Raw genomic sequence first — 27,828 nt, 5'->3', positions numbered from 1 at the left:
TATTGTTGATAATATTCTATTTTATAATTTATTACAAATATTTCATAATTGTTTAAGAACATTAAATGTATTTGTTTTGTGACAAAATTAAATTGTAATCCGTAGTTACTGTTTAAAGTTTGATGTACAATAATAACAAGCGTCTGTTGGTAGTAGATGTATCTTATTGCAGTTCTTATCCTGATCGGCTATGTCAAGTGGTGTAAATCTACGTTTGGTTATTAGTGATATGGGTTTTATGTTTCCTTTTTTGAAGTTGTTAAGTTCATGTAATAAATGAGATGGTTATTCTATTAGAGATATTTCCCCGTTTATTGTTAATTCCGCATTGTGTGAATTGTTATCTGGTGTATAATGCAACGGTAATTTTTTGATGGTTATGACATTTAAAATTTGAATCTTTACTAATGTTAGCATCGGGAACGTGTGCTATACTTTGTAGGTGCGATGAATTTTTCAACTTTCACTGGTTTAGCTACGGCTCCTCAGTTTTTAACAAATGGTGATACTAACTCTGTTTTAAGTCAGGCGGCTGACCCAAGTCCTACTAATTCCTTATATCAACATCCTAGTCATAATGTTAGTGATTATTCCGAAGATAAGACTATTTGTTCTACCGCTCCAACATCTGTTGTGGGTAATAATGGAAGTAACAATAACGGTAGTGGTAGTAATGATAATGCAGATGAGGCTAGGTCATCAGACTGGATTAATCTATCTAATGCAAGTTCAAGAGAAGAAAAAAAAGATTTTAGTGCTTTCACTGTTACACCATCTACTACAAATCAAGCAGTGGGAGTTTTGTGGCCAACAAATACTATGACACAAAATGCATCAACTATGACAGATTTGGAGGTCCCTGACAATTCATGTAAAAGTACCATTACCAAAGATAGTGATGAAAATAGTTTAGCGTCTTATGGAAATTGGGATAGTTGCTCTAAAATTCACCTTCAGCGTCAAGGAAATGCTATGGCTGAGTATTTAGCACGTCTTCAACCTTCAACTCTGCCTTTAAGCATTCAGCAATTTTTAAATCGACATAATATAAAACCAATGCCTGTTACAGGCTTAAAAAAGAAAACAAATGAATTTAAACCAAGAAATAGTGAGGTAACAGTTACTACTGCTTTGGATGGCTCTACTTTGTACTACTGCCCAGAGTGTCGTATGGCATATCCAGAGAGGGAACGTTTAGAAGCACATATGGCTGGTAAGCAAATAATTTGGGTTTGTGAATTATTTAAAATAATAATTTTAAATATTTTGTTTAACACAGAGTTTTGTTGATAACTTGGGCCAATTTCTTCAGTTAATTATTTTATTATACTGACCTCTGTTTGTATGAACATCATTAGTGTATCTGCTAGTTAATTACAAATATACTATCTTAATAATTTAATGATTTAAATTTGTTGTTTTGTCGACCTTTTTTATACATTCAGATCTTTTGCTCATCAGCACATTCTTCTTTGGATTTATTCCATTATCACTGTGCATGGTACTAAACATCTTTAATAATCATGTGGAATTATTTGTAAAAATCATATCAAAAAACCTATATTATGAGTTAATCTAGATATTTTTCACTTTTAACCTTGTACTTCTAAAACTTTTTGTAATCATACTTAATAGCATTTGTATTTTTCTATAATAATGCTACAATAACAGAACTGAAAATGCAGTCACGCAATCCATAAGTAAACTGTGACATTTTTGTAGAATGTCAAATTAGTTTAAGATTTTAAGTACAGAAATTGTTTAGTTTAAACTAAATTTAAGATAGGCAAATGTATACAAAAGTAAATAAAATTACAACATATCACATGTTAATTATATCTTCAAGTGAAAACAGGTCAGCGGTTTTAAATCAAATCATTAAGTTAAGCCTTTTACAAAATTTTATTCATAAAGTAAAATGACAGAATTTAACTTCTGTGTTTACCGATGATTTCGTATTATCATTTTACACATTACTGAAAATGTATAATTTTCTTACAAGTGATTAAAAACCCGTTTATTTGAGTTTGTGTTATTCTGAGAGAATATTCTTGTGTTATATTGAGAGAATCACTCATATATTTGCATTTTTTAAAACTAAGTATCCCACATTTCATGTAACCTTGTAATAAATAGTACTGTTGGACTTTAAATAATAAAATATAAAACTATTAATTTCTGAAAATATAATATCATCAGAATGAAAACCATTTAACTTTAGAAAAGTAATGGCAAAATTTTACTCTTTAAAGGTAGGGAAATTTTAATATTTTATATAAGCTATGGTATGAATTATTTATATAACTGTTTTTCTTTGAAATTTCACTATTATAATTTTTTAACTCACATTATTAATACTATTATTTAATAAAAACATACTGGTTTAATGAAAAACAACTAATTTCATTAGAAAAAACTTTATAATTTTTTTTTTAATTGAAATTACTAAATTAATCTGTGAATTCCATTTTATTCTTTTAAAGGTGCCAGTTACATTGGTCTGATTTTTTTTAGTTCCAATGATTATTTCAGTTAATTTTTTTGTGTAAAATGTGCTGTGCTTTTGTTTGGAGCAACATAACTTTATTATAGGATAGAATCCAGCGAGTATTTATGTTGTTATTCTGTATCATTTGTGTTTTTATGCAATATTTGTTGGATTTGATTTGTATGGGCTATATAAAAAGGCACTAACTACAAAATCCAATTAGCTGTTTGTTAGTTGTTTTCTATGAGGCAGGATTTTAATTTCCTGTACAGTTTTCTATAACAATTTCTTAAATGAGAGAGATGTGGCTAACTTGTTTACTTTTTAATCTTTGATGAATTTCAGTTGTGCTACTTTATCTGTTATAAAAAGTACTTTGTGCTTTACACTTTTATAAAAAGTAAAGTAAGGCTCTTAATTGGTCATGTATTAGGACCATGGTGAATGTGGATTATATCTCTGTTAATTTTTGTTGCACCTTTAGATGGTTGGAACTTCATTTCAAACTCATTTTTGCCATAAAAGTTATAGAATTTTAATTTCATTATAGATAATTTTTTTTACATGATGTAAAGCAACAGTATTTGTTGTTGTTTTTTTTTCCTTAATGGCCTGGAAAATACACCAGGTTACTTGTTTGAATTTGAAAATACTATTTTCATAATCTTAAGGGTCACCGTTTTCTGTTTAACAATCTATGGTGTTCTAGTACTCCTATCATGTGATTACACCTTGTGAAAAATTTTAAGAATTCTGATTTTATGAAACAAATTCTTATGTGCTATATTTTTTAAATATTAAACAAATAGTTAATCTTAAATTCACCAACTATAAAGAAAAGTAATCTATAATAAAATTTAAAAAAACATTTGCACAAAGAAACAGTTGAAACGACCCGTAAATGAAAATTTTTGAAGTACTGACTCGCAAATGGGGAATAAAAATACAATAATTATCTTTACCAAACTAATATTATATTATATTTTTTAAAAATGAAGAGGTGTAGTGTTCACTGAATAAAGTTATGTAGTACTTTAATTTGAGATATAGGTATACTTGTAGATAAATAAATATTTTATTCTTATGAATATACAGTAATATTTATGTAGACTGTGTCAAGAAGAATTCTTTAATTTTGTTATAAATAAATTGAAGGAAGATCTTTTAGATTGATTGGTTATTTATTAATAATGACAATTGAAGCATAATAAGACTCTTTCTCATAAGCTGAAGTTTTTTTTTGAATTGCATGAAAACAGCTCTTTTGTATGGTTTGATAGAATGTTATTTTTTAAGAGTACTTTTTTTAGCACATATTACCAAAAAACTTGGTTCTTTCCAATACATGGAAAGATTCTAATTTACTAAATGCTCCTTTGATGCCATTGTAGTTGGATTTCATTGTGTACTTGTATATTATTCTTAATTTCATTAGTAATCTGTCAAATAATATAGCTAATGCAAAGATTATATTACTTACTGATTTAACTTTTTAGTTATGAATTAATGCACAGTTGTAACAAAAGGAAGAGAGTGTATTTTAAAATGCTCGATCAATTTACTTCAAGTATGCTGATGATTAGTGTTTTGTGTTTTTGTTTCAGGAAGGATTATATTAGCTATGTTAGAAATTGATTATTATAAAAAAAATATATTGTTTTCTTTATGTAATCTAAGTCTGTTTAATTCTGACCGATGTTTGTGATGATTTTTTTCAGTGCATAGATCTGAGCGTAGGTTTGAATGTAATGTTTGTGGAGCTTCACTGAAAAGAAAAGAACATCTAGATCAGCATAAGCTTCGTCATAGTGAAGAAAGGCCTTTTGTTTGTGAAATTTGTCTTAAAGCATTCAAAAGAAATGAACATCTTCGTAGACATTTTATTATACATTCTGGCAATAAAAAGCACTCGTGTCCTGAGTGTGGTAAAGCTTTTTCACGTAAAGATCATTTAAATAAACATACCCAGACTCATATGACAAAACGAATAAAATTAGATAATATCGGGGAATCTATTATAAGTCATACTGTTGATTGAAGTTGTTAATAATTAAATATTTTCATGAACTTATGTATATATGTATGTATGTATTTATTTATTTAGGTATAACTTTGTAATCTTCTGTGAAGAATTAAATTTTAACAAGAATCCAGAGTAACAACTTAGTCCCCTTAATAGCTAAAGCTATTAAGGGGACTAAGTTCCCTAGGGAACTAAGTAAGTAAAAATTCATCTTAGTCCCCTTAATAGCTAAAGCTATTGACTACTAAGATGAATTTTTTTATTAGCTTTTCCTAGTACAAATTGGAAAAAAAAATTAGTTCAAAAACTGTTTTTATTAAAATGTTGGTTAAAATCTAAATCTTGATGGTAAATTTGATTGTTTAACAATCATCACTAGATGCTGCAAAAAAATTATTATAAAAAAATAAATAAATAAAAATTAATTGAAAAAATAAATAGTACTTATGAAATTCTATAAAACAAAAACCTACATAAGACGCATTAATTTGTGGTAGACAGTCTGAATTGGAGGTTTAATTCTTTTTAAACTAAATTTGCATTTTCTCTAGGATTTCCTAAAGCAACAACAGTTGTCTGTATTTTTAATCTTAACCCAACAATCCTACTAAAAAATACTTGTTTTTTCAGTAAAAAATAATTATTATTTCTTCTTTTTTCACTTATTTTTTATATATAATTTTTCTGCATTATTCATTGGTTATAATTTTATAATAATCATAATGATCTATATAAGAATGTAATCTTGATTTTTAATATATTTTAATAACTATTCAGCAGCCTCTTTATTTATGGCAGCAAGTAGAAGTATTAACAAAATTCAGTGCCAGCAATTTTTATAATTTATGCTGAAATAGAAATATTTTTATATTAATACTTGTTAGTAGTACGAAACTGGTCATGTGCAAAAGACTGGATGTAAAGATATGCTTAATAAAAAATTAATGATATGGTAATTGTCAATAATGCTTATTTACTGGACATGCTTATTAAAAAGTTCTTGGTAAATAGACTTTAGTAAAACGTTATTTATGAAAGTTTTTTCAGTTTTCTTAAGAAAAAGAGGTGTAAAATCAGCAGTGTATGTAAAATAGTCCCCTGTTTTATTTGAGAGTTCTATACTTGTGAAATACAATTAAACGTTACAATCTGCCCCTGAAAGTACTGTGTTTGATTTGGATTAACCGAATCAAATGCAGTTTACATTCCAACAGTAGAACATTAAAAAGTTAGCTTTAAGGTTGTAGTTTTTGTTTATAGTTTCAATATTAAAAATTGTTTAACCTTATCGGTTACTTAAAACCTATATTTTATTTACGCATAACTAGATTAATCAGATTTCAAGTATGACAGTGGAATGTTCATGGAGAAGTAATTAGCTCGTTTTTCAGAAAATGCATTATGCACAATCTGGTAATACATTATACTGTGTCAAAAGTAACACATTACAAACTTTTTATAATTAAATTTGGTATATTTTATATTTCTGTTGTCATATTTTTCCCAAATGTTATGTTGAAAATTTCAACAGATTATCTGGTTAAATTGAAATATGAACTTTCAAAGTCTGGATTAACAGATTTGCACTGTAATGTATAAGCAGATTGTAAAAACTGGACTTGTACCAGCTGGTATGAGGATTGGTTGTATTATTGGACTTAGTTATTAGAAGTCAGTTGTGAGTAATACATTTGAATGGGTGAGATGATTAATAGCTATTCAAATGATTATTTCTAAGTTGTATAGATGCAATAAATTTGTGGGGTGTTTTGGTACTTATGTGAAAGAATATTTCTAGAAATTATTTGTGCTACAGACTTACGGGTTCTTTTCAGATGATAGAATATCTCTCAGGATTTTTTCTACTCTTCATTAGGACAATATTGAATGGAACTGTTAGAACAGTGATCTATTTTACTTAATTTTGGTGCTAATCACTACTATTACCGAGTTACTTAATTTACTACTTATGTGTATAAAATACTTTAGCAAAGATACAACAATAATGTATGCAATTTTATTCATCCACTAAAACTTCATTCAATCAAAAAATATGCTCAGAAGCCTTAAGGAGCCCTTCTACTGTATTATGCTTCCCATAATTTATATGCCTTGTACATACTTTACAGAAATGAGAAGAAATCACAAATATTGGTAGATATTCAGAGGAATGTAACATTTTTGGCTTTATTTCCAAGATTGAAATAAATGTTGATACATATAAACTGTTAGAAATTTAGCCCAGTCTAATCTAGATCACTGAAATTCTAGATGTGTTTCTACTGTACTGCACTCCTAAATTAAAATAATAATGATAGAAAATAAATTAAAATTAAGATTTTATACAGACACACAAAGTGTTCTTTTTTTAAAAAAAGAATTATGTAAAAATGTCAATTATTATAAACTGTAGTTATGGTTTTTATAAATGGTAAGTTTTTTAAAAGAAATATGTTTTTGTTTGTGTAATAGCAAACTGAAACTGTTGATAAATTTTAATACTTAAATCTAGGAATCTTAAGAAGATTGGGAAATCAGATTTAGGCTAAAAGAAAATATTATTGAAATGGTTTGAAATTTTATCATGGCACTGTAGTTTATTCTAAGCTTTTTTTGGTTTAGAACTGTTGTAATTCTATTACAGTCAGTTGGTTCTCCAGCTACTATTTTTGCTACAAAAAACAAGTGTTTCATAGAAAATTTTTCAGCACATCCACAATTATTTTGGGTCACAATATATTATATTCTATTAGATAAATAAGGACTGTTCTATTTCTGCTGTTAAATGGTCAATTTCAATTAGTAACAGTGAAGATAAAAATTTTACAGCACACACTTTGCAGAAAGATTTATTCTAGTAAATAAAATTTAAATGTGTATGATTGATTCCTAGTTCACATTCATGGAACTCATTAAGTGCTCCAAAAATAATTAAGGAGAAAAAATGTTAGATAACGTAATTTAGTATTGCTTAAACATATGTTAATGTGCAGTTGTTGAACTGGGGGTACTCCTGATCCATATCAGTTTATAATACAGTATTCACTTCATAACTATGCCACTTAACACATTCATACATAATTTAACATCATCATCACATTGCTTATCAGGAAATTGTTAGAGTATCTTGTAAAAAGGAGTTCTATTTTTTTTTAATTTACACAATTTCTAAAAAGTAAATTTAGGCTGGATAATTTCATATTTTCTCAATTGAATTCAACGAAGTAATCTTGTAAGTAGTAATAGAACATACAACAGTAGTTAGTGTGATAACATTAATGAAGAATGGTGAGAAAATTATATAACAGATCAAAATGTACTAACCCACCGGGTTGGTCTAGTGGTGAACGCGTCTTCCCAAATCACCAGATTTGGAAGCCGAGAGTTCCAGCGTTCAAGTCCTAGTAAAGCCAGTTATTTTTACACGGATTTGAATACTAGATCGTGGATACCTGTGTTCTTTGGTGGTTGGGTTTCAATTAACCACACATCTCAGGAATGGTCGAACTGAGAATGTACAAGACTACACTTCATTTACACTCATACATATCATCCTCTGAAGCATTATCTAAACGGTAGTTACCAGAGGCTAAACAGAAAAAAGAAAGATCAAAATGTACTATTATTAATAAACTTCTTGTCTTCATTTAACTATATATGCTATTATAGATCGGTCTAAAGAACTTTCAGTAATAGTGGACAGATAATAGATTCTAAGTATTTGACAGATTATTAAATAGGAAAGTAAAAAACGCTTTCCTTAGGTTTTTTAATGAGTAAAACCATATGTTAATGCTGATAGCTTAGACATTTTACAGAAGTTGATCATATGTTATCAGTATCCTAATTGCTAGCTGACATCATATAAACCTTTGAAAACAACTTTTTTTTAAATTCATTTTCTTCTGAAAGTATCAAAACTAATTTTTGGTCATGTAAATTTCATTATTATTACCTGGATAAAATAAAACTAATATTATCCAATTTTTATGAGGAAGGAATCTGATAGATTTTAAAAGGTTTTGGTAATTAGGTGTAATACTAAGCATCTTAAATAATAGCTCCCAAGAAATGAAAACATGCATGCAATTTGTAGCAGAATAATATTTATATAATAATTTTGATGCTTCTTTATTTGATCATTTAAATTAGTTTGTTATTAATGTAATTGCTCGTAATGTAAAAAAAGAAGTCACATTTATGGTATTATTTATAAAAAAGATAATAGTATAAATATCAACAAGTGCCTATATTATTTTCCAAACCATTCATTATTTTAATTCTATTTACTGAATATCTTTGTTTTTTATTTCAGAAAAATTTTTCATATAATTATATACAACTGTAGAAGTAAATTTTGTGGTATATTTATCTTTTTATATTATTTGTTATCAATCTGTTGTTTTATTATATATAAATTTGTATTTATATTAACTGTTACTGTATTTTATGTGTTCAAGTTTACTTAATTATGTGGGTGAAGTGTATATGTAGATAAATTGATGAAACATGATCAATGGATACATCCTTGTTACAGTTGGCAGGTACTGCTTATATATAATTTTTCATCAGGGTAGTAAGGTGAGGAATTATTCTTTGACAACTCAAACTTTGTGTATAATGTAATAAACACAAAATTTGTCATATTCTTTAAATTTTAGGATCAAATTTTATAATTACATTTAAAATGTATTCAAACTGTTGCCAATAAAAATATTCATGTTTATTTTAAGGATTAATAAGAAACTAATCAATAATTCAGTCTGTTATATCTTCCATCAAATTGTGATGGATCAAGAGTTGATTGAATATCTGTACTTAGATCATATTTCTTATTAAAAACTTACATGACTTTTTATAATATGATTTTTTAGCTAATATTTAAAGATCACTAGTTTTTACTTTTTAATTAATATCAGTAGACAAAAATCAGTAAAGAGGTCATATTCATGTTAAATAATTACGTTGCCTATTTACTGATATCTATGAAATTATCCAAATTTAGAATCTCTAGCAGTGAATAAATATGTTTGTTGTGTGTGCTATTTTTTTTAAAATGTTTTAAGAGAGCTTACTGCATTACTCTATAAGCTTCTCAGTCAGTGTGCACCAACTAAACAGTTAGTTTGTCCCCATGGATCCCTAAATGGGAACACATAAATGAAAATGGTTATTTGTATGAAAGGAAGATCTACCCTTGTTGGGACTAATTTTATATGATAAAAAACCCACCCAGAGGAAATCACAATGCCTTCCTTCAAGCAATAGATGCCCATTTTGTCTGCAATCCCTTGGGGAATTGGAGAATTTTTAATCGTATAAGAGCAGTAATCAACTGTATTGAGCAGCTTGAATACAAGATGGTAAAAAAAATGTATTTTCCTCCTGAAAGAAGGTACATTCCCAGAATTCTTTCTATCTTACTAAACTATAAAATGATTCTATAGCGATAAAACATTAAAATGAAAGGGTGACACAAGTATTTGTTTCTATAAATTATGTTTACAACAAAATAAAAATTTTTAATCATTTTCAATTTAATCCCCCTTGACTGCAGTACATTTATTACATTGCTGTAAAAGATTCATAATTCCAGTCGTATTAGTTCTAAAAAAACTAGCTTCATGCAGCCAGTTTGATGTTTTTGTTATTGAATTTTTTTTGCTCCATGGAAGTTCTTTTAGTGGTTCAAATAAGTGATAATTAGGCAGAGCTAAATGTGGGTTAAAACAGCTGTAGGAAGTTGACCTATCTTTTGGGAATAAAACTGAATATTGGCTTACAACTGATTTGGAGTGAATTGCTATATTTAATTTTTCATCCAATGAGCTGAACAATATTCATTTATATTTGTATCACCCTCTTATAAAATTAGTGGATACAGTTATTGTAAAAATTGCTTCCTGTGATCAATCAAGTTCACAACTGCTTTTAAGTATACTTTTCACATGTATATGTTATGTGTAAATTTATTTATTTATTATAAATGTTTTGTATTATGTTATAAAATATTTGCAATCTTTTTTTGCCTTTTTCAATTGATTTAGTGTTTTAAATAAAAATTATGTGTAACATATAATGCGTGTATATAATTTACATTTGATATCTTTTTACATGATACTGTTGTGTTATTTTTTATTAATAAATTTTTGCAATATGATATTTGGGATTCATTTTTTTTTTATTGATTTTTTAATAACACTGATTTATTTTTTCAGTAACTGTGTGCATTATATTGAAATAAGAGGTTTTGTGTAAATGGAATATGGTTTGACTCAAGACAGCTGCAAGGCTTTTTATGTATTATATTCATACTGTTTCAAAGCTTATGATTCTAAATGAGTTTCAAAACTCTTGTCTACCAAAATTTAGATTATCTTTGATAAAAAGTAAATTGGCTTAAAAGAAATTCATTATTTACTCTTTATCCTCAAGAACTTATATTCCAACATTCTGTTTGAATGTAACTATCAGAACATAATAAGCTTTCTCCCTTTTTCTTTATGTTCTGAAGTGTTTTGACTTCAATCAAAAAGTCATATTTATGTATAACATAGAATTATCATAAAGTTGAATGTAGGATGGTGAGTAAAAAATTATGTATACTTGTAGTTCTAAAATTTATTTACAAAAAGGTAGAAGTTCAACATGTACATAATTTTTCTTCATAGTTACCTCTGTTGTCAATGCACTTGGTCCAGTGATCGACAAGCTTGTGTATCCTTCCAAGAAGAAAGTTTTTCAGTCGGTTGTGAAGCCACTTTTTCACTGCTTCTTGCACATCTTTATGGAAAATCAACAACCTTGCAAAGCATCCTTGACTGACCCAAACAGATGAAAGTCAGAGGGAGCAAAATCTGGGCTACAGGGAGGGTGTTCCAGTACCTCAAAATTCAGTGTTGGCAGTTGTCAACATATTTGAGCTTGTGTTCTGCAGTAAGCTGTCTTAGTATCCATCAAGCATAGACTTATGAAAGCTGAGCTTGTCATGAATGATTTGATGAGCAGAACCGTGACTGATGTTCAAAGTATATGTTATAAAGTATAACTTATTCAGACAGTCCTTAAACTGTCTATCTCCTGGTTTGGAAAGCAAGCACAATCCCTCTACATTGCTTTGATGTGTATTTCATTAAAGGAAGTTTAATGGTAAACACTATAATAGTTTTGGTAATGAGTATCATGGCACTTGAAACTGAAATACTTATTCCTTATTTTCCTCTCAGAACATTGGCTTTTTAAACCTGCTCTTTCTTCTAATTTTCATTCAGGAATCTTATTTTGTTAAATATTTTCATATCAGTAATTATTTTTTGTTAATTGAGCTTAATATTTGGCATATGAGAACAAGCTTTTTTATGCTTCCAGTGCCATTTTTTTAAAAATTAAATCTTTCACTGAAGCAATATTATTCTATTGATGAAATTTTACATACTAATTAAAAAAATAAATTGAATTTTCTATATGTTTATTACATGCCTCCCCAAAAAGGAGTGTAATATATTTAGGGTGTATGTTTGTATGCTTGTATATTTGTTTCATTGTAGCTGCTCAATGGCTGAATTGATTTAGATGTATGACCCTGTTGGAATCCTTATGTTACTGGGAGTGTCATAGGCTCTCTCTCTCTCTCTCTCTCTATATATATATATATATATATATATATGTAATGGTGGAGGTTTGCCAGTAGGACCACAAACTTGAATTGAATTAATGAACTGTGAGCCTTATCACTGTATAAGATGGATTTGAAGTGATGACTCAAATTAATCAAATGAATAATATTACAAAAATAATAGAATTAAATTTACATTATATTTAAAAAATATTTGTTTAATACTGGGCTTTCCAGTATTAACTGGGGAACTGCATGTGAGGTGATGTGAGCATCTTTTGTGAGGCTAGACTAATCATCACCATCAACTGGTAACAAACGGGATGCCTCTGAGGCGCTGTTTTGGAAGATAAAATGAGGTGCTCTTATAATATCTCTGCAGACAATTGTCTGGTTTTCAAAATTCAAACTGGATATTTGTTAGTAGGTTGAAGGTTAACTTTTGCACGCATCAGGTACACTGTCGAACTGACAGCTCACAGTTATTCAGAAATGTTGTTATGTCTTCCTAACCAATCTTCTGATTTTTAAAATTCAAACAGGATATTTGCTAGTGTAGTACAAAATCAAGTACTTCCAAACCAGAACAAAAACTACAATGGTTTTTTTTGCAGTTGTGTTTTTTAATCTCTTGTATTCGTAAATATGGATAAATAATATCTATTCAAATACTTACTGTTAACATTTCCTATTATTTCATATAATTATTTTTTAAAGTATTAATATTACTTCTATTCTTTTACTTTTAACAATAATTTTTGTGTTCCTAGTTTTGATCAAGATTTTACATGGTTTATCTTAATATGTATAGCAATTCATTTTTATTCTTGGAATAGCATATTTGTCACTCTATAAGTAAGTCTGTGATCCTGTAACATGCACAGGTCACGCTTGATTAGTGGTGGCATGTATAAGGCACTGTGGAACTGCAGCACCCTGTATTTCCACTTGATATTATCAATAACATTTAATATAATGAGTCCTTTTTTCTTTATACTTTTACAATATATAATCCTTAAGCTTAATGTCAGTAGCCATCCCCCACTTTATGAAAAAGATACAAAAATCTTTGTATGGAACTGTGCACTATGCAGTTCCAGTAGTATGGTGTTTGGTTGTTGTGCGCATGCACATATAGGAAACTGCATTCAAGGGAGAGAGAGCACTGTCACTCCCGCAGTGCTGGTGGAAGGTGGGTTTTTTTTACTCCGCATGTGTATGGAATGTTCTTTGTTCGTTCCCTTTATTAGTTTAGTTGGTGGAAGGAATATGAAAGCGGTTTATTTGTTTTTCCAGTAGTGATCAGAAGATGGCAGAAACCAAGGGCTCTTTGATTGCTAAATCTGTCCAATAACACGCTGGAAGGGTGAAAAAGAAGGTAATTAGTAAAAACTAATTATGTATTTGTTTCTTTGTACACAGAAATTTAAATTACACACCATTGGACTATAGTGATTTTAGTAGATATTTTATTAAGTTATTATCTAATAATACTAAAAGATATCTGTATTTACATTTTATTATTTATTTGGTTAAGCCATGTACCATATTGAATGTGATAAAGTGTACAATTAGATTATTATCCTGCTTCCAGCTGTTCTCTTTGATTCATTTTTTTTATTTTACAGAAAACTTTAACCATGGCCTTGAAACGGCCCAGAAAAAAGTTTTTGGAGCAGCACCCCCACTAATTTCAGTTACGAGCCGCCACTGCTCTTGATGTGTGAGGTATGTTGTAAAGTATTATTACTACTACTGATTTGAAAAATATATTCATTGCTTTACATGACAGGAAGGAAATTGTTTACATGCATGAATGCTTATGTATACATATCTGTTTATAATTATGTTTATAAAAAAGATCTAAAACATGGTAATTATTTAAATTTTACATATGGTGTTAAAATTGTGAGTTATCAACATTGGTTACAATTTTAATGGAATAAATGAATTAAAATGTTATTAATTCTTTTTCAAGACTGACCTACCTTCTAATCCTATTTCTATTAAAAATACATATAATCTGCCCTTTCTTTATTTTATGCCTACTTAATTAGTAACCTCTGTAAGAGAAGACACTTCCTGGGGTATGATAAATTAATGTTATCATTATTAAGTTCTTTTTGGATTATTTTCTGGCTGTTTAGAATGTTTAATTAAAAAAAAAAATTATTAAGAGAGTAGGCTCTGGATACTATATTCCTAAACTGCTCATGAACTTTCTCACCATTAAAATTAAATAATTAAACAATAATGAAATAATTTTCGTACCTTTACCATTATAGGTGCAGCAAGTTACATTTCTTTTTGTTAACTGTAAAGTCATCCTTTATACTACATAATAGTTTACACAAAATTAATCAGAAACAAATGAAAGTAGACCAGACATTTCACTTTAAGTAATACCACCATTATGCAGTTTGTAATATATTACCAATGATAATTGAAAAGAAAGACTTAATTTAAATCCATTGTTTAAAGAGCAGATAGTAACATTACTAATCAGTAATTATTTCTGCTGTACTCTAATGTTGCTGGATGGTAGTTTGAACTAAGCTATAAACTTATCTTTAACCAGAATTGAATGCCTGTGTAACTAGTGTTCTTTGAATACTTGGTTCAGGTAATGTTACTGTCTTGAAAACGATTGAAAAAATCTTCTGCCAATGTTTAACTGGATTTACAACCTGGTGTGAGGTAGACTAATAGAAATGTAATCTACTGAAACACCATAACGCCAACTTCCACGGAGAAAGAGTTCCATCACTCACTTAAAAGGTTCTGGTTTTGAATTACCGTCAGACACAGCATTTTTCACATGCTACAAATTGTACATATCATATTACTACAGACAAGCTTTAAACTTATGGCTTGGTTTGCTTGGCTTTTCTCCTACCACCATCCCATTCGGTCGCCCTAAACCATAAGACCAAATGTCTGCCACAAATGACTATGGAGCCACGAAACAGTTTACAAACCAGTGTTCTAACTAGCTCCTAGAACTAACCTAAAAGTGTGAGCAGAATAAGTGTGGAACCATATACCACTCGATTGCATGTCCCACCACCCAATTGTCATATACCACAAAAATGGGTAGGCGCACCCCGTCAATTACTAAAACATATATGAATATCAATAATTAATTTGCCTTGTCAAAGACAGCAATTTGCTGCCATGTCTAGGTCGCTGAATGCCACCAAGTACCTGTCTCCCAATATTAAAGCCCTTGGAGCTTTAATTGGCTGATGGCCATAATTCTCAGGTAGCTTCCCACAGCAGTGAGGTAGGAGTCTTTCCCTTAAATAAACTGATGCAGTTTGAACAAAGCAACGGCATCTAGGAACTGCCACATGATCCGACAATGTGGCTCTCACCACATTGATTCACCGCTTGTGAGTGGCCAATTTTCCCCTTGACCTCGTAAGTTCCAGGGAGGCCTAAGTTCTGTCCCCCCCCAGAGCTGGGCAATCGAACATCATGTGTTTGTTCGATTGGACCTCCCTGTAGACGCACAGTTCATCAGCTGCCAGGTGGAACAGAAACAAATATTGGTTTAAATTTACATGGTTGGAGAGCACTCAGGGTCCCGTTGTCCTTAAAAACAAAGGAGAGGCATACCATCCTCCCAGATCCTGTATAAATCTATACAAGAACCTTCCCTTAGTCGTGACGTGCCATTCTTGCTGCCATGCTCCATCACGAGGCTGTAAAGCCCCCACCATAGGCGGGACATGGGCAACTGTTCGAAATTTAGAACCAGTGGATTGAGATCACCGTTCCGCTCCGGTACAGGCCCGGCTCGAAACCGCATCCCAAATACATCGACCTTCCTGCCTCTTCGCAATTTCCACATGGCCGCCCGAACTTTCACCACTAAATCGATTGGGAGAGCCTATCCCAATACAGTGGTAGCCTCGTAGGAGTTTGTTTTCAAAACACCAGTGGTTACAATTAAGGCTCTGCGCCGGGCACTCCTTAAATCATGAATAAGTACTTGATTTCTTTCCAACCTATGCGCCCAAACGGACGCCGCGTAAGAGGCCATACTTTCGAAGACACCTCGGTACACCATGAACTCATGGTGTACCCGGTCATATGAACTCGAACTCGACTGAGTACATATTCTTTATATTTAATACAGGGGTTATGACTGCATGATAATAAACTTCGTCTTGGGCACAGAAATCCTTTAATTTTGAATGCCCATCCAGCCCTCTGCGGTTGACAAAGCCGCCTGCGGTCATGAATTACCACGAACTACGAGGAGACAGTCATCGACGAAAGCCTGGGCCATGACCCCTTCCGGGAATGTCAGTCTCAAAAATCCGTAGAATACCAGGTTCCACCGCAAGGGACCGAGAACGGAGCCCTGCGGGCTTCCTTTGGTGAAGTATTTTTCCACAACTAGGTGCGCATCCTTAAACAGTCGTGCGATCCGACAACTAGTCACGTACTACGGCCTGGGCTACGGTAACATTGTGGAGTTCGCTTCTCGGCCTCTGGCCCCGTACTGCAAACTTGCATTGCATTACCGGTTGCTTTTTCAGTACGAGCAGTGTTCTACGTTCTTGCCGTCGGAGTTGAACAACGATCGGTGGCGGTTAGTCAACCTACGTTGCTGCAGTGTTACACAAAACAGCGGCGTAGTATGTTGCAGTAGTGCCACCGTCGGCTAAATAAGGACGTTTCCTTTTTGTGTCGGTGTCTCTGTTTCGTAGTTCGTGAGGCCAAGGAAATTTCATCTCCTCTGACAGGTTCGGGAAGCGATTTCGCTCCGACCTCGCCGGTAGTCATGTATTAGGAGCGTTTTAGCTTTTGACTGTTCGAGCGGGGTTGTGTAAGAACAGACAGTCGTCCTCAGACTACATTTGCGGACGCTCGCCTTGTTTTATGTCAGGTGGTTGGTACTTAGAAGTTGTAAACGTAGTGCCTAGCGTTGCAGCTGGTGTAGTTTCTCTTTTAGCGGCATGGAGCGGCAGTCCAGAGGGGATAGCCTGGACGACTTGGTGGGTTTCGCAACGAATTGTTGGGCGTTGAACCATTCACACCGTGAAGGTGGATCGGCAGGTCGCCACCAAGGTCACGGGCTCCGGTTATGGATCCCATGTTCTGTGCGGGAAATGTACCCCTACCCCCTCGTGATAAGGTGACATTGTACGTAAAGCCTGCGGTAGCCTCTGCTTCGAGTTGTGCAGGGAAGGCGGTAGCTGGGACTGCACGAGGAGAGCACGGTGGCGACGGGCGAGTTAAATCGGAAGAGCCTCCTCTTGTGAAGTCGAGGATGGCTGGTGACAGCGGTGTGGTGGTCTAATCTGTGCGGGAGGTCTCCAGGTAGAGGCCTGTAAAGGTGAATTCCGGGTCCAACAGATTACGGCGGATCAAGGAGATGCGGCCCGCATCGCATGGTCCAAAATCTCCTCAAAGAAAGAGTCGCGTATTTCAGTCCAGTTTCGGCAGCTTGTCGACTCGTACCTGTCTCAATATAGCTTGATGGTTGCTGAGCTGGCGTTAAAATGTTAGAGCCACCAGGCCCCTAACCGTCCCTTAGATTCAGTCGTTGATCGGCTGTCAGGCAAGGTAGACCAGGTGGTAGAAGGAGTCAGGGACTTCAAACCGGCAACGGGGAGGGTCCTTGGTGAGATCCACACTTCTTGGAAACGGGTGGAGGAGAAGGTAAAAGAGCCTGTCTCCTTCACTGCGGTAACAGCCGCACCTGGGCCTAAGCGGATTAGTCTCCCGCCGCCAGCCCAGGTGCTGGCTAACAAAATTAAGCGGGCCACTGTTAAGGTGGTCCCTGTAATGCCTGGTCCGGGGGCTTCGTCTGCGGTGACGGAGCTGGCCCTGAAAAAGGTCCTGGACCCAAAAAGATAAATTTTCCAGATCTCACGGGTCACAAAAACAAGGGACCATGGAGTAGTCTAGGAGGACATAAACGAGCCGCAGGCGAAGCGGCAGCTGGAGGCCGACGTTCTTAGGAAGAACGGGCTGAAGGTTCAGTTGCTGGCCGAGGGCAGAAGAGCCCGAAATTCTGAAGGTGATACACAGTCAAAATCCAGCATTGGGTATGGCTGCCAAGGATATCCTCAAGGGAACCAGGATGGTCTGGCAGTTGGGACGGAAAGAAGCCTTAAAGAGCCATTGGGTAATTGAGTCCTTGCATAAGACCCGGCAGGTCTTGGTGGCCGGTGGTCGGTTGTTCCTTGGGTGGACCTCTTGCAGGGTCGTCGATCATACAGAAGAATCCGGGTGCTTCAAATGTCAAGGCTTTGGTCACACCTCTCTCCGCCGTAGGGCACAGTCGGAGATGTGTGGTCATTGCGCCCTTGCTGGGCATAGGGCAGTTAATTACCCTAATAAGATCGCGCCTGCATAGTGAACTCCTTAATGAAAGGCTTTGATGCTGGACACCGGGTCGGGGGCAAACAACGCAGGTCGCATGCCAAAGCCCGGCGAAGATCGTACATAATACGGCGTACGGCGACGCCTGAATTGGGGGAAGATTTCGAGGACGGTCGTCACCATATAGAACGCTTGCGCCTGGGAGAGTTAAATCTGTATCGTTCCCGGGCGTCCACCAATGAAGCCATGAGGATTCTTGAGGAGTACGACCTCGAGACCTTCTTGGTCCAGGAGCCGTACACGGTCGGGATAGGGTGGTCGGTTTCCACGGGGTTGATGTTATTCATTCTCGTGAGGAACAGCCGCTCTCTGCGATCGTGGTCGGCTCGGTCTCGTTGGGTGTCTTCTGGATACCTCAGTTTTCTGATGAGCAATTCACCATCGTGCGAGTCACGAGGGGTACGCTCGATGCTGTACTTGTGTCGGGATACGTCCAGCTTGGATGGAGTATCAATGACTTGTTGGGGAATTTGGGGCGGATTCTGGACGGTCTCCCGGACATCTGAGTGCTGGTTGCTCTGGACGCTAACGCCAAGTCTTCCGCCTACGGTTCACCACTCGCTGACTCTAGAGGCGTTTTGTGAATACGGTATATACGAAGAAACGTGCAGCTTGGCACAAGTTTGTAGCGGATAACAGGGGAGATCTCTGGGGTGCGGTTTATAGAATCGTAATGGGTAAGAAAGCTAACGCGGAGATATACACAACCCTTCGTGAGGGTGATGAATTTACAGTCGACGCGAGTAGCACCACGTTCTACGCGCTTCGAGCCTTGCTGCCAGCGGACGAAGAGCTCACAGATGGAAATTTCCATCGAGAACTTAGAGCGGCGGTTCGGGACATAGGCCGCTGCTCTGATCCTCTTATGAGTGTTTGAGACAAGGTGTTTTTCCTATGGAATGGAAAATAGGCGATTCTCCGGCTGATTCTCAAGTCTTGATTCGGATAGAGCTGCCATGAAATCGTATCGACCGATAACGTTTCTTCCAGTGCTCGGGAAAGTGCTCGAGAAATTGATTTCCAGTCGCTTTGATGAGCTCTTCCGGGCTCGTGGGGCGATCAGTGATCGACAATTTGGTTTTAGGCGCGGTGTTGGGACGGCGGACGCGATTAGCTTCGTTGTGACATGAGTTAGGATTAGCCGGTGTAGAATGATACTCGGTATCAGTCTAGATATAAAGGGCACGTTCGACAATGCCTGGTGGCCGTCTATCCTGAATGGTCTGCTGGGCGTTGGATGTCCACGTGACATATACGAGTTAATTGTAGACTACTTTCGGGGTAGAGAAGTTCGGTTAACTATCGGTGATGAGACGCTGGCGAAAGATCCAACGAAGGGCTGTCCGCAGGAGTCTGTCCTCGGACCGATATTTTGGAACGTGAAAATAAATAAGCTGTTAAACTCGGATCTCGGTGAGGGATATACATGCATCGCTTAAGCGGATGATATACTGGTGCTTGTGGAAAATGACACTAGAGCCGAAGTAGAGGCCAGGGCATGCACTGCCCTAGACGTAGTCTCAAACTAGGGCCACAAGGCTAAGCTCCAATTCTCACCGGAGAAAAGTAAAATTATAAGCCTGAAGAAGACGAAATCCTTTTCGGTGCGCCGGAATATGAAAATGGATGGTGTTCCGTTATCATATGCGGAGAAACTGAAGTACTTAGGTGTCTGGATTGGGAAGGAATGTAGTTTTTCCCTCAGTAAAAACTACCTTTGTGACAACGCGCTCGGTTCCCTTATTAAATTGAAAAGCGTTTGCAATAGACAGTGGGACCTGGACGTCCGTGCTTGCCGGGTGATTTATCGCGCAGTATTTGAGGCGATACTGACATATGCGTAACACAGCTGGAGCGACCTTACGAGAAAACCAGTTTTGCGAGAGAAGTTGTTACGAACTCAGCGCCTTGCTCTCATTATCGTTTGCAAGTCATATAAGACGACTTCGGCGGCAGCATTGCCATTTCTTTTGGGGGATTATAATCCCTATCGATTTGCTTGTGGTTGAACGTGCGGAAATTTATAGGCGGGTTAAGAACGGTGAGGATAAGCGCTCGGTTCGGAAGGAACAGCGAGAGCTGTTAAGTTGGCAGCATTGGGATCATTATACCTCCCAATTCCTGACCGGCCACGGCAACTTTAATAAGAAATTGTTTGACCTCGGTCTTAAGGAGATCCCACTCTGCGACGAAACGCATTCGAGGGCACTCGATGAAACGAGTGCCCACGTGCTATTTGATTGTGCAAAGTATGAGGTGATACGGGACATTATGCGCGGTAGATACCGTGATATAAGGGTAGCTTTTGAACAGACCCGTGAAATGATGGGTAGTAAGGCAGCGTGTAGGATCTTTACCGATTTCGTACACGAACTCCGTATTCTGCGTGTTTGAGGGACGACCCTGGCCTGTCTTATCTTAGGTTAAGTCTAGTTTTTAGTTAGACTTAAGTCTTAGTTTTAGCACGACCGCTAAGGCACCCAGGTGACAGGACTGCTCGAAGTGATCAACAGGTAAAGTTGCCACGCTACAAGAGGATTCTGGCCTTGGACGCTGAGGTGGTATAAACCACCTAAGGTGGACGCTGGGGGTTTTTGTTTCGTGATCGGAAAGTGTACTGGAGGTCGAGTCAAATTGGTAACTTACGAAAAGAATATTTTAGGGCAAGGAGATTCCTACAAAGGATTAGGAAAAGACAGACAGGATGTACTGTTCAGGCTGAAGAGGCGTATAGATCAGCTAAATACAGGTTGTGCTCTGATATCAAGAAAGCCAAGAAGGAGGCGTGGCTAAATCTTATTGATGGACTCAACATGGATCCGTAGGGGAGGGCCTACCGAACTGTCATGAAGATTTGAGGGTCCTCCCGCCGCCCCGCTACCCAGGGCGCAACCTTTAAGCCCTGTATCGAAGCTGTTTCTAACTGATGAAGCAGAACATACTGAAATTTTCTCTACCCAAGAAAGACGATTTTCCATAAATGAGCTTAAGTGGGCAGTCATGCGAATAAATCTTAAGAAAACTCGGGGGCCTGACTGTGTCTTGGTTATCTTCATTAAAAGACTAGCAGAGAAGTACCCATGGTAAATTCTTGAGGCGGTTAACAAAGCACTGACAAAATGTAGCTTTCATAGAGCATGGAAAGAGGCTAGGTTGGTCTTGATTCCCAAAGATAAAAGGGGTCAGGAGTCCACATTTAGACCGATGGAGTCTTGCCAAAACTTGAGTTTGGCTTCCTTGATGGCATGAACGTACTCATTGCGGGCGCGCCGGTAGATCCGCAAACCCTCAGCGCGCACATCATCAACGATAATTCCAGTTACGAAGACGCTGGTATCTTCTGCTAGCGGACCTAACTTGCGCGCAGCTCGCTAAGGTCAGAGGACCACCACTTTTTCCCGGGCTTCCGCCTGCGTTTAGCAGGTGTCTCCCTGGAGACAGCGGTCATGACAGCTCCAGGCACTCTCCGATTAGCGTATTGGCCACTACCTATATTTGTCCGTCCATTTGCCGAGGCCGCCGTAGGACCCTATCGCAGCCAGCCTTGATGGCCTGGTCGAATTGTCCAGCTATCAATTCCACCTCCTCCCTGTGCTCCATGCGCCATTTCAACCCCGGTAAGGCAGCCGCAGCCTGTGCTGGTGCAGGCCCCTTAGGTTATGCAACCCGAATCTGGAGCTCTTGGACCTCCACCGTAAGCGATCTCATAGGTTATAAGCCTATAATCATTCACACTGGCCTCGGGTTAGACAGTCTAACTACTTGTACATCTAAGCAGATCGCTGGCACCACGGGGACGTCGATGTAACTTTCCCCCAGTTCGGAAGAGAAAGTCAGCGGTTGTTCTGCCTCGTTAAGCAAGTAGAGGTTCCTGTTTTCAACGAACTGTGCGAGACCAGCGCCTCTGGAATCACTTAATCCGACCCGGTGCGCACTCCCGACCCCCGGGTACCTGAATACGAGACTCATCTCCCGCGTTGGATCGAAAGTTTGGCACCCCATCCAGCGAACGCCACTAGAAACTCGCTGGCCATGCTTCATCAAAGTTTAGCCGTCGTGTTGATATAAAATGCAAGTTAATTCTCGCCAAAAAAACCACGTGAATTTACATTTACGTAGCTAGCTTGGAAAGAAATAGCTAGCCAAAAACAAAAGTCCAGCAAAGACAGAGCCCTGAGCTTACTGTAGGAAGAGAGACGCCGTTGCCCAGCGGAGACCACGTGGAGGTACCTCTCAGCATAACCAGAAGCTTGGAAAAACTTCCCCACGGGCTCCTAAATAGCCGAGCTCGTTCGAAAACGAATACGTATAGCTTCGGAGAAGCAGATAGGAAGGAAACAGAACGTCAAATAGATAGAATTTTGTGTGTGAGTGTTACCAAGCCGTTTAAGTGTATTTTAGGTGTGTACCGCATGCAATTTTTTTTTGTGTCTTGGTTCGGCTTGGGGAAGAGTGTGTTATCAGCCACAGGACAGCCGACAGGAGCTCTCAGGGGACAATACTTTGATCGCCTACGCGATCAAAGTATTGTCTTGCTCTTCTCACTGCGGGTCATACCAAGTTGGAGGTTGAGGCTTCTGCAGATGAAACAATGAGGATTATCAGTAATTGGTTACAAACAATAAGAGGCCTGAAAATGGTCCCACACAAACCTTTAGCCCTGGCGATGATGGGTCGTCGCAAAATCAGAGATCAGTATATGTGTTGGCGGGCTCAGGATGAACACCTCTAAGTATGTAAAATACCTTGGAGTTTACATTGACAAGGCACGCAGTTTTACAACACATATAATGGAGGCTTCAAAAAAGGTTGAGAAGGTTACAGTTACTTTTGGAAAGCTTTTGAGCAATAGACGGGAACCTAGTCCTAGTAAAAGAAAGCTCATCCTTACGGCTGCTACTTTGGTCCTTTTATATGCGGTGCCGGTCTGGGCTGATGCTCTGGATATCAAGAGAAACCAAAAAAAGGTGGCCTCGCTGCACAGAAGAGGAGCTATCAAGATTGCGTCTGCATATAGAACAATCTCCAGCCCAGCAGTCGAGGTCATTGCAGGGGTTCCCTCGATGTACCTCAGAGCAATTCAATAAAAAGATCTTATAGTGAAACCCAGAAGGAGGTTGCTGCATTGATGATTAGGGAATAGCAAGCGAGTTGGGAAGATTCAAACAAAGGGCTATGGACAAGATGATTCATTGCACGGTGGCAGCCATGGTATACTAAGAACCACGGTGAGGTTGGGTTCTTCCTGAAGCAGATGTTATCAGGTCATGGAGTGTTTAATTCATATCTATGTACAATTAAAAGGAGGGAATCGCCCCTGTGCGTGTATTGTGGCGATTTGGATACATGCAAACACACATTCTATGTGTGCCCATGGTGTTTGAGCATTAAGCAACAATTGGGGCTAACAGGAATTACACCAGATAATACTATTAACATCATGAACATCATGCTACATTGGAAAGAAGAATGGACTGCAGTTGAGCAGCTTGCCTACTGTATTATCAAAACGATGGAAGCTGAGCTCCGAGAATGAGATGCAGACTAATATGGAACAATGGAGAGGATTGATGAGACATGATGACTGTTTACTTGTCAAAAGAACTCTAACATCGAGATGAAGAAACTGACCGAAGAAGGAGGGGGAGAGGGCCAGCCCTCTGTGGAGTCGCCGTATGTCTGTGCTTGCATAGATGGATGGTGGTGATGAAGCACGGGGATTCCCGAACCCCTGAACTCAAAGGCACCTCTCGGGGCCTAGTAATGCTTGACTGCGGATCAGGCCCTGGGAGTGGAGGAACGATGAGAGAGGAGTTTCAGTCGGTAGTGTGAGGGCACACATAGGCCTTTAATTACATCTAGCCGAACTCGTGCAAGTCCAACACTCTCCCATTTATTGTGGAGGGGAGGGGTAAATGGTATTTCTCCGACTCATAGAGAAAAAAAAAATTATGCACCGGATCTAAATTTTGTTCAGTTGTCCATCTCCCGCCTGCGGAAGAGGCTGCAGAGCCTTGCGATGGAAGCATGGCAGCTGGAATGGAACACCACAAATACGGGAAGATTCCTGTACAAGTTTATACGGGATCTGGGGGGATGATATGCCTCAAGTTCGTTTTTAAGCGCAACGGGTGCCTAGGTGCTCGCCAACCATGTTAATTTGAACCAATATCTGTTCCGGTTCCGCCTGGTGGCTGATGAGCTGTGCGTCTGCGAGTAGGTCCAGTCAAATGAATACCTGATGTTTGACTGCCCTGCTCTTGGGGAAGCCAGAAACCGGGCCAACCTGGAACTTAGAGGTCAAGGGAAAATTGGCCACTCACACATGTCGATTCAATGTGGCGAGAGCCGCACTGTCGAACCGTGTGGGAGTTCCTTGATGCGGTTGATTTGATCAACCGAAATCACCAGTTTACTTAAGGGAAAGACTCCTACCATACTGCTGTGGGAAGCTAACCTAGAGATATATGGCTGACCACCAGCCAATTACGGCTCCAAGTACTTTAATATGGTGGACAGATACGTGCTGGCATTCAGCGACCTAGGCGTGGCTGCGAATTGCTGTCTAGATGAAGTAAATTTTAAGTTATGGCTGTCATATATATTTTTAGTAGTTAACGGGGTGCGACTACCCATTTTGGTAAATATATGACAAGTGAGCTCTTGGGTCATGTAAGCTGGTGGTGTATGGCAATGTGATTAGTCCGTTCACGCTGTTAGGTAAACTTAAGGAGCTATTTAGGACACTGGTTGCTGAACTGTTTGGAGGCTCAGTAGTCGTTTGTGGCACAGACATTTAGTCTTAAGCTTTAGGGTGACTGAATGGGGTGGTGGCGGGAGAAATGCCAAGCAAACCAATATAATTTACTACGATTACAAGCATCATTAGTAACACTGCCAATATTAGATTAGTATGTTTAGAACAAAGAATCACACTATCAATCAAGCCAAAAACTGAATTTACATCCCCATTGTCATTATCACCACCTCTAGTTATTCGTACCACTGTTTACAAACAAGAAATCCCTCTTATTTAAGAGTGACACCCCCCACCCCTGAAGCAGGGCATGAACAATATAGTCCCAGGGTGCACCACGGTATACAGGCTGTGGGAGACAAATGAGACTGATAGCTCTATGAAGCTATTCCAGCAAGTGACTAACCTATATTATTTCCAAAACATGATGCATCTGGATTTCATTTGTCCCTTGCAGATTTATTATTTGTAATATTACCCCTGTGGAGAACAGATTTATTAGATTTTACTTCACTGGGGGGTAATAATTACTTTGGCAACCAAAGGATTTCTTAGTTTCTCAATGAAAGTGTCAGAATTATAATCACCTTCTAAATCAAGATTAATGTGTTGTCTCAAAATAATTGCAATCTTAGATTTTTCAGAGAACTAGTTCTGTAGTTTCTTAATTCCAATTTTATAATTATTGAGTCATTTAATACTGAAGTATTGTTTTCAAGATTTGACAATCTTTTCTCAAATTCTAAATGTAATTTTTTATTAAACGATTTATCTTGAAGTAGATCGTCAATTTTTGTAATTCCCAAGGATAAATCATATTGATTAGATGAAGTAACAGCTCATTTGAGTTTTTAAGAGTTTCTATAATGACGAAAATCAACTTAGCATAGTCCTCAGGCCCATGCTCGAATAAGGATGATAATTCGCTGCATATTTGTGCAGCATAAAAATGCTATAATGCCACACCATCATCAACCACATCCTCCCAATCAACAAGATCAGAACGTGCTATTATTTTATTATTTCCAATGAAACCATTTAAATAAATTTTATTATAGATATTCTTAATATTAATAATCATAACAAATCCAATTTCAATGTTACAAATAATAGTTACTGCAAGTAAAACAATAACATTCATCAGATAATATCAAGGTCAGATGGGTTAAACCATTAGTATTTCAATTAAATAAAACAAAATATTATTACCATTATATACAAATTATCAGAGAGCAAATGTTTCTTAGACAATTTTGATAGCATTTATGTCTTGATTGCAGATAGCAATTTTTTCCATAGGCACTAGATAAGATAGCAGTACTGTAATCAAAATAATAAAAAAATTAATTATGAGTGGAATGCATCTTGGACTGTGTGACTCAATGATGTCACTTTCATATGATGCACTGTTATCATTAATAAGGTATGGTGACCGAGTGACTACTGGTATAGGCCTCCTTTAATCATCATTAGTTACTAAGAACTATATCTTGAGGAGTAATCTTAGAATATCAGATTATTGAAAATATGAGTATAAATTTAGGTTGATTTCACATACACTGGGATCCAGTAATTTTTATTCAAAAATTTTTACTCTTGTATTGAATTATTACTCAAAACCAATGTAAAAGATTAACAATTCCATTTTGATATCACGTGTACTTTTAGATGGGATCATTAGAATTAAAAATCTCTATACCATATTAGATGGGATTCCAAACAATGTGGGATGGTGAATGTCTATGTACCTGTACATTACATTAATTTGTGAAAATGTGTGTTAAGAAGTGATTTATAAAATATTGGAAATTAAATCTATATGCCTTACAAAAGACATTTTACAGAAGAATTACCATATTTTCAGATGAGGAATATTGATTTTCACCAATCTGCAGCAAAGATTAATTGGTTTTATCTCCGATTCACTTATTTTTTTTGTTATGAAAACAAACCTGACAATGAAATGAAATTGTTATTTATATAACAAAGTGATATAATGCAAGCAAAAACTGAATTTTTTAAATTGTAATTATTTAGTATTTTATCATATTCACTAAACAATTTTTTTTCAAAAACTTCATTCCAATTGGTATTAAACAGTAAACTTACAGTACAGATATCCATATCTCATTTAATCTAATAAATTCTATTGATCTCAATCTCCATAGATTAACCAAGAAATTTCTGGTTACCTGAAACTAACCTACTTCTTTAAACAATTTACTACTTAAAAGAAAGTTCTATTTTGGTTATCTAAAAATTATACCACTCCTCTTACTAGCAGGTAGTGTTTTCAGAAAGTGAAATGAAATGTCAGCTCTCAATTCTTAAGCTGCCAGTCTAATCATGATAGCAAGATGATGAAATAGCATTATTTATTGCTTTGTCTCTAATAATAATACCAGGGACAGAGTGAAGTGTATCTAAATAAAAATTCAATTGCTGGGCTATTTATATAATTATTTATTATAATGAAAAATTTATAGTACAAATTTTCATACAAAATTTTTTTATAGTATAAGTTATGTCAACCAAAGCACACTTGT

At 36.3% G+C, this 27,828-nt stretch overlaps 1 protein-coding gene across 1 annotated transcript; it reads left to right on the top strand.

The window, feature by feature from the left end:
- Nucleotides 1-5: 5 nt before the first annotated feature.
- Nucleotides 6-10,556, top strand: LOC142323176 (uncharacterized). Its single transcript, XM_075362477.1, has 2 exons — nucleotides 6-1,213; nucleotides 4,207-10,556. Exons 1-2 carry the CDS (start codon nucleotides 448-450, stop codon nucleotides 4,524-4,526), a joined length of 1,086 nt encoding a protein of 361 aa, XP_075218592.1. The 5' UTR covers nucleotides 6-447; the 3' UTR covers nucleotides 4,527-10,556.
- Nucleotides 10,557-27,828: the final 17,272 nt, after the last annotated feature.

Source organism: Lycorma delicatula, chromosome 4 (assembly GCF_047948215.1).
Source record: "Lycorma delicatula isolate Av1 chromosome 4, ASM4794821v1, whole genome shotgun sequence".
NCBI lineage: Eukaryota > Metazoa > Arthropoda > Insecta > Hemiptera > Fulgoridae > Lycorma > Lycorma delicatula.
The sequence above is the reverse complement of the archived record's forward strand: the minus strand, read 5'-3'. Positions and strand labels throughout refer to the sequence as shown.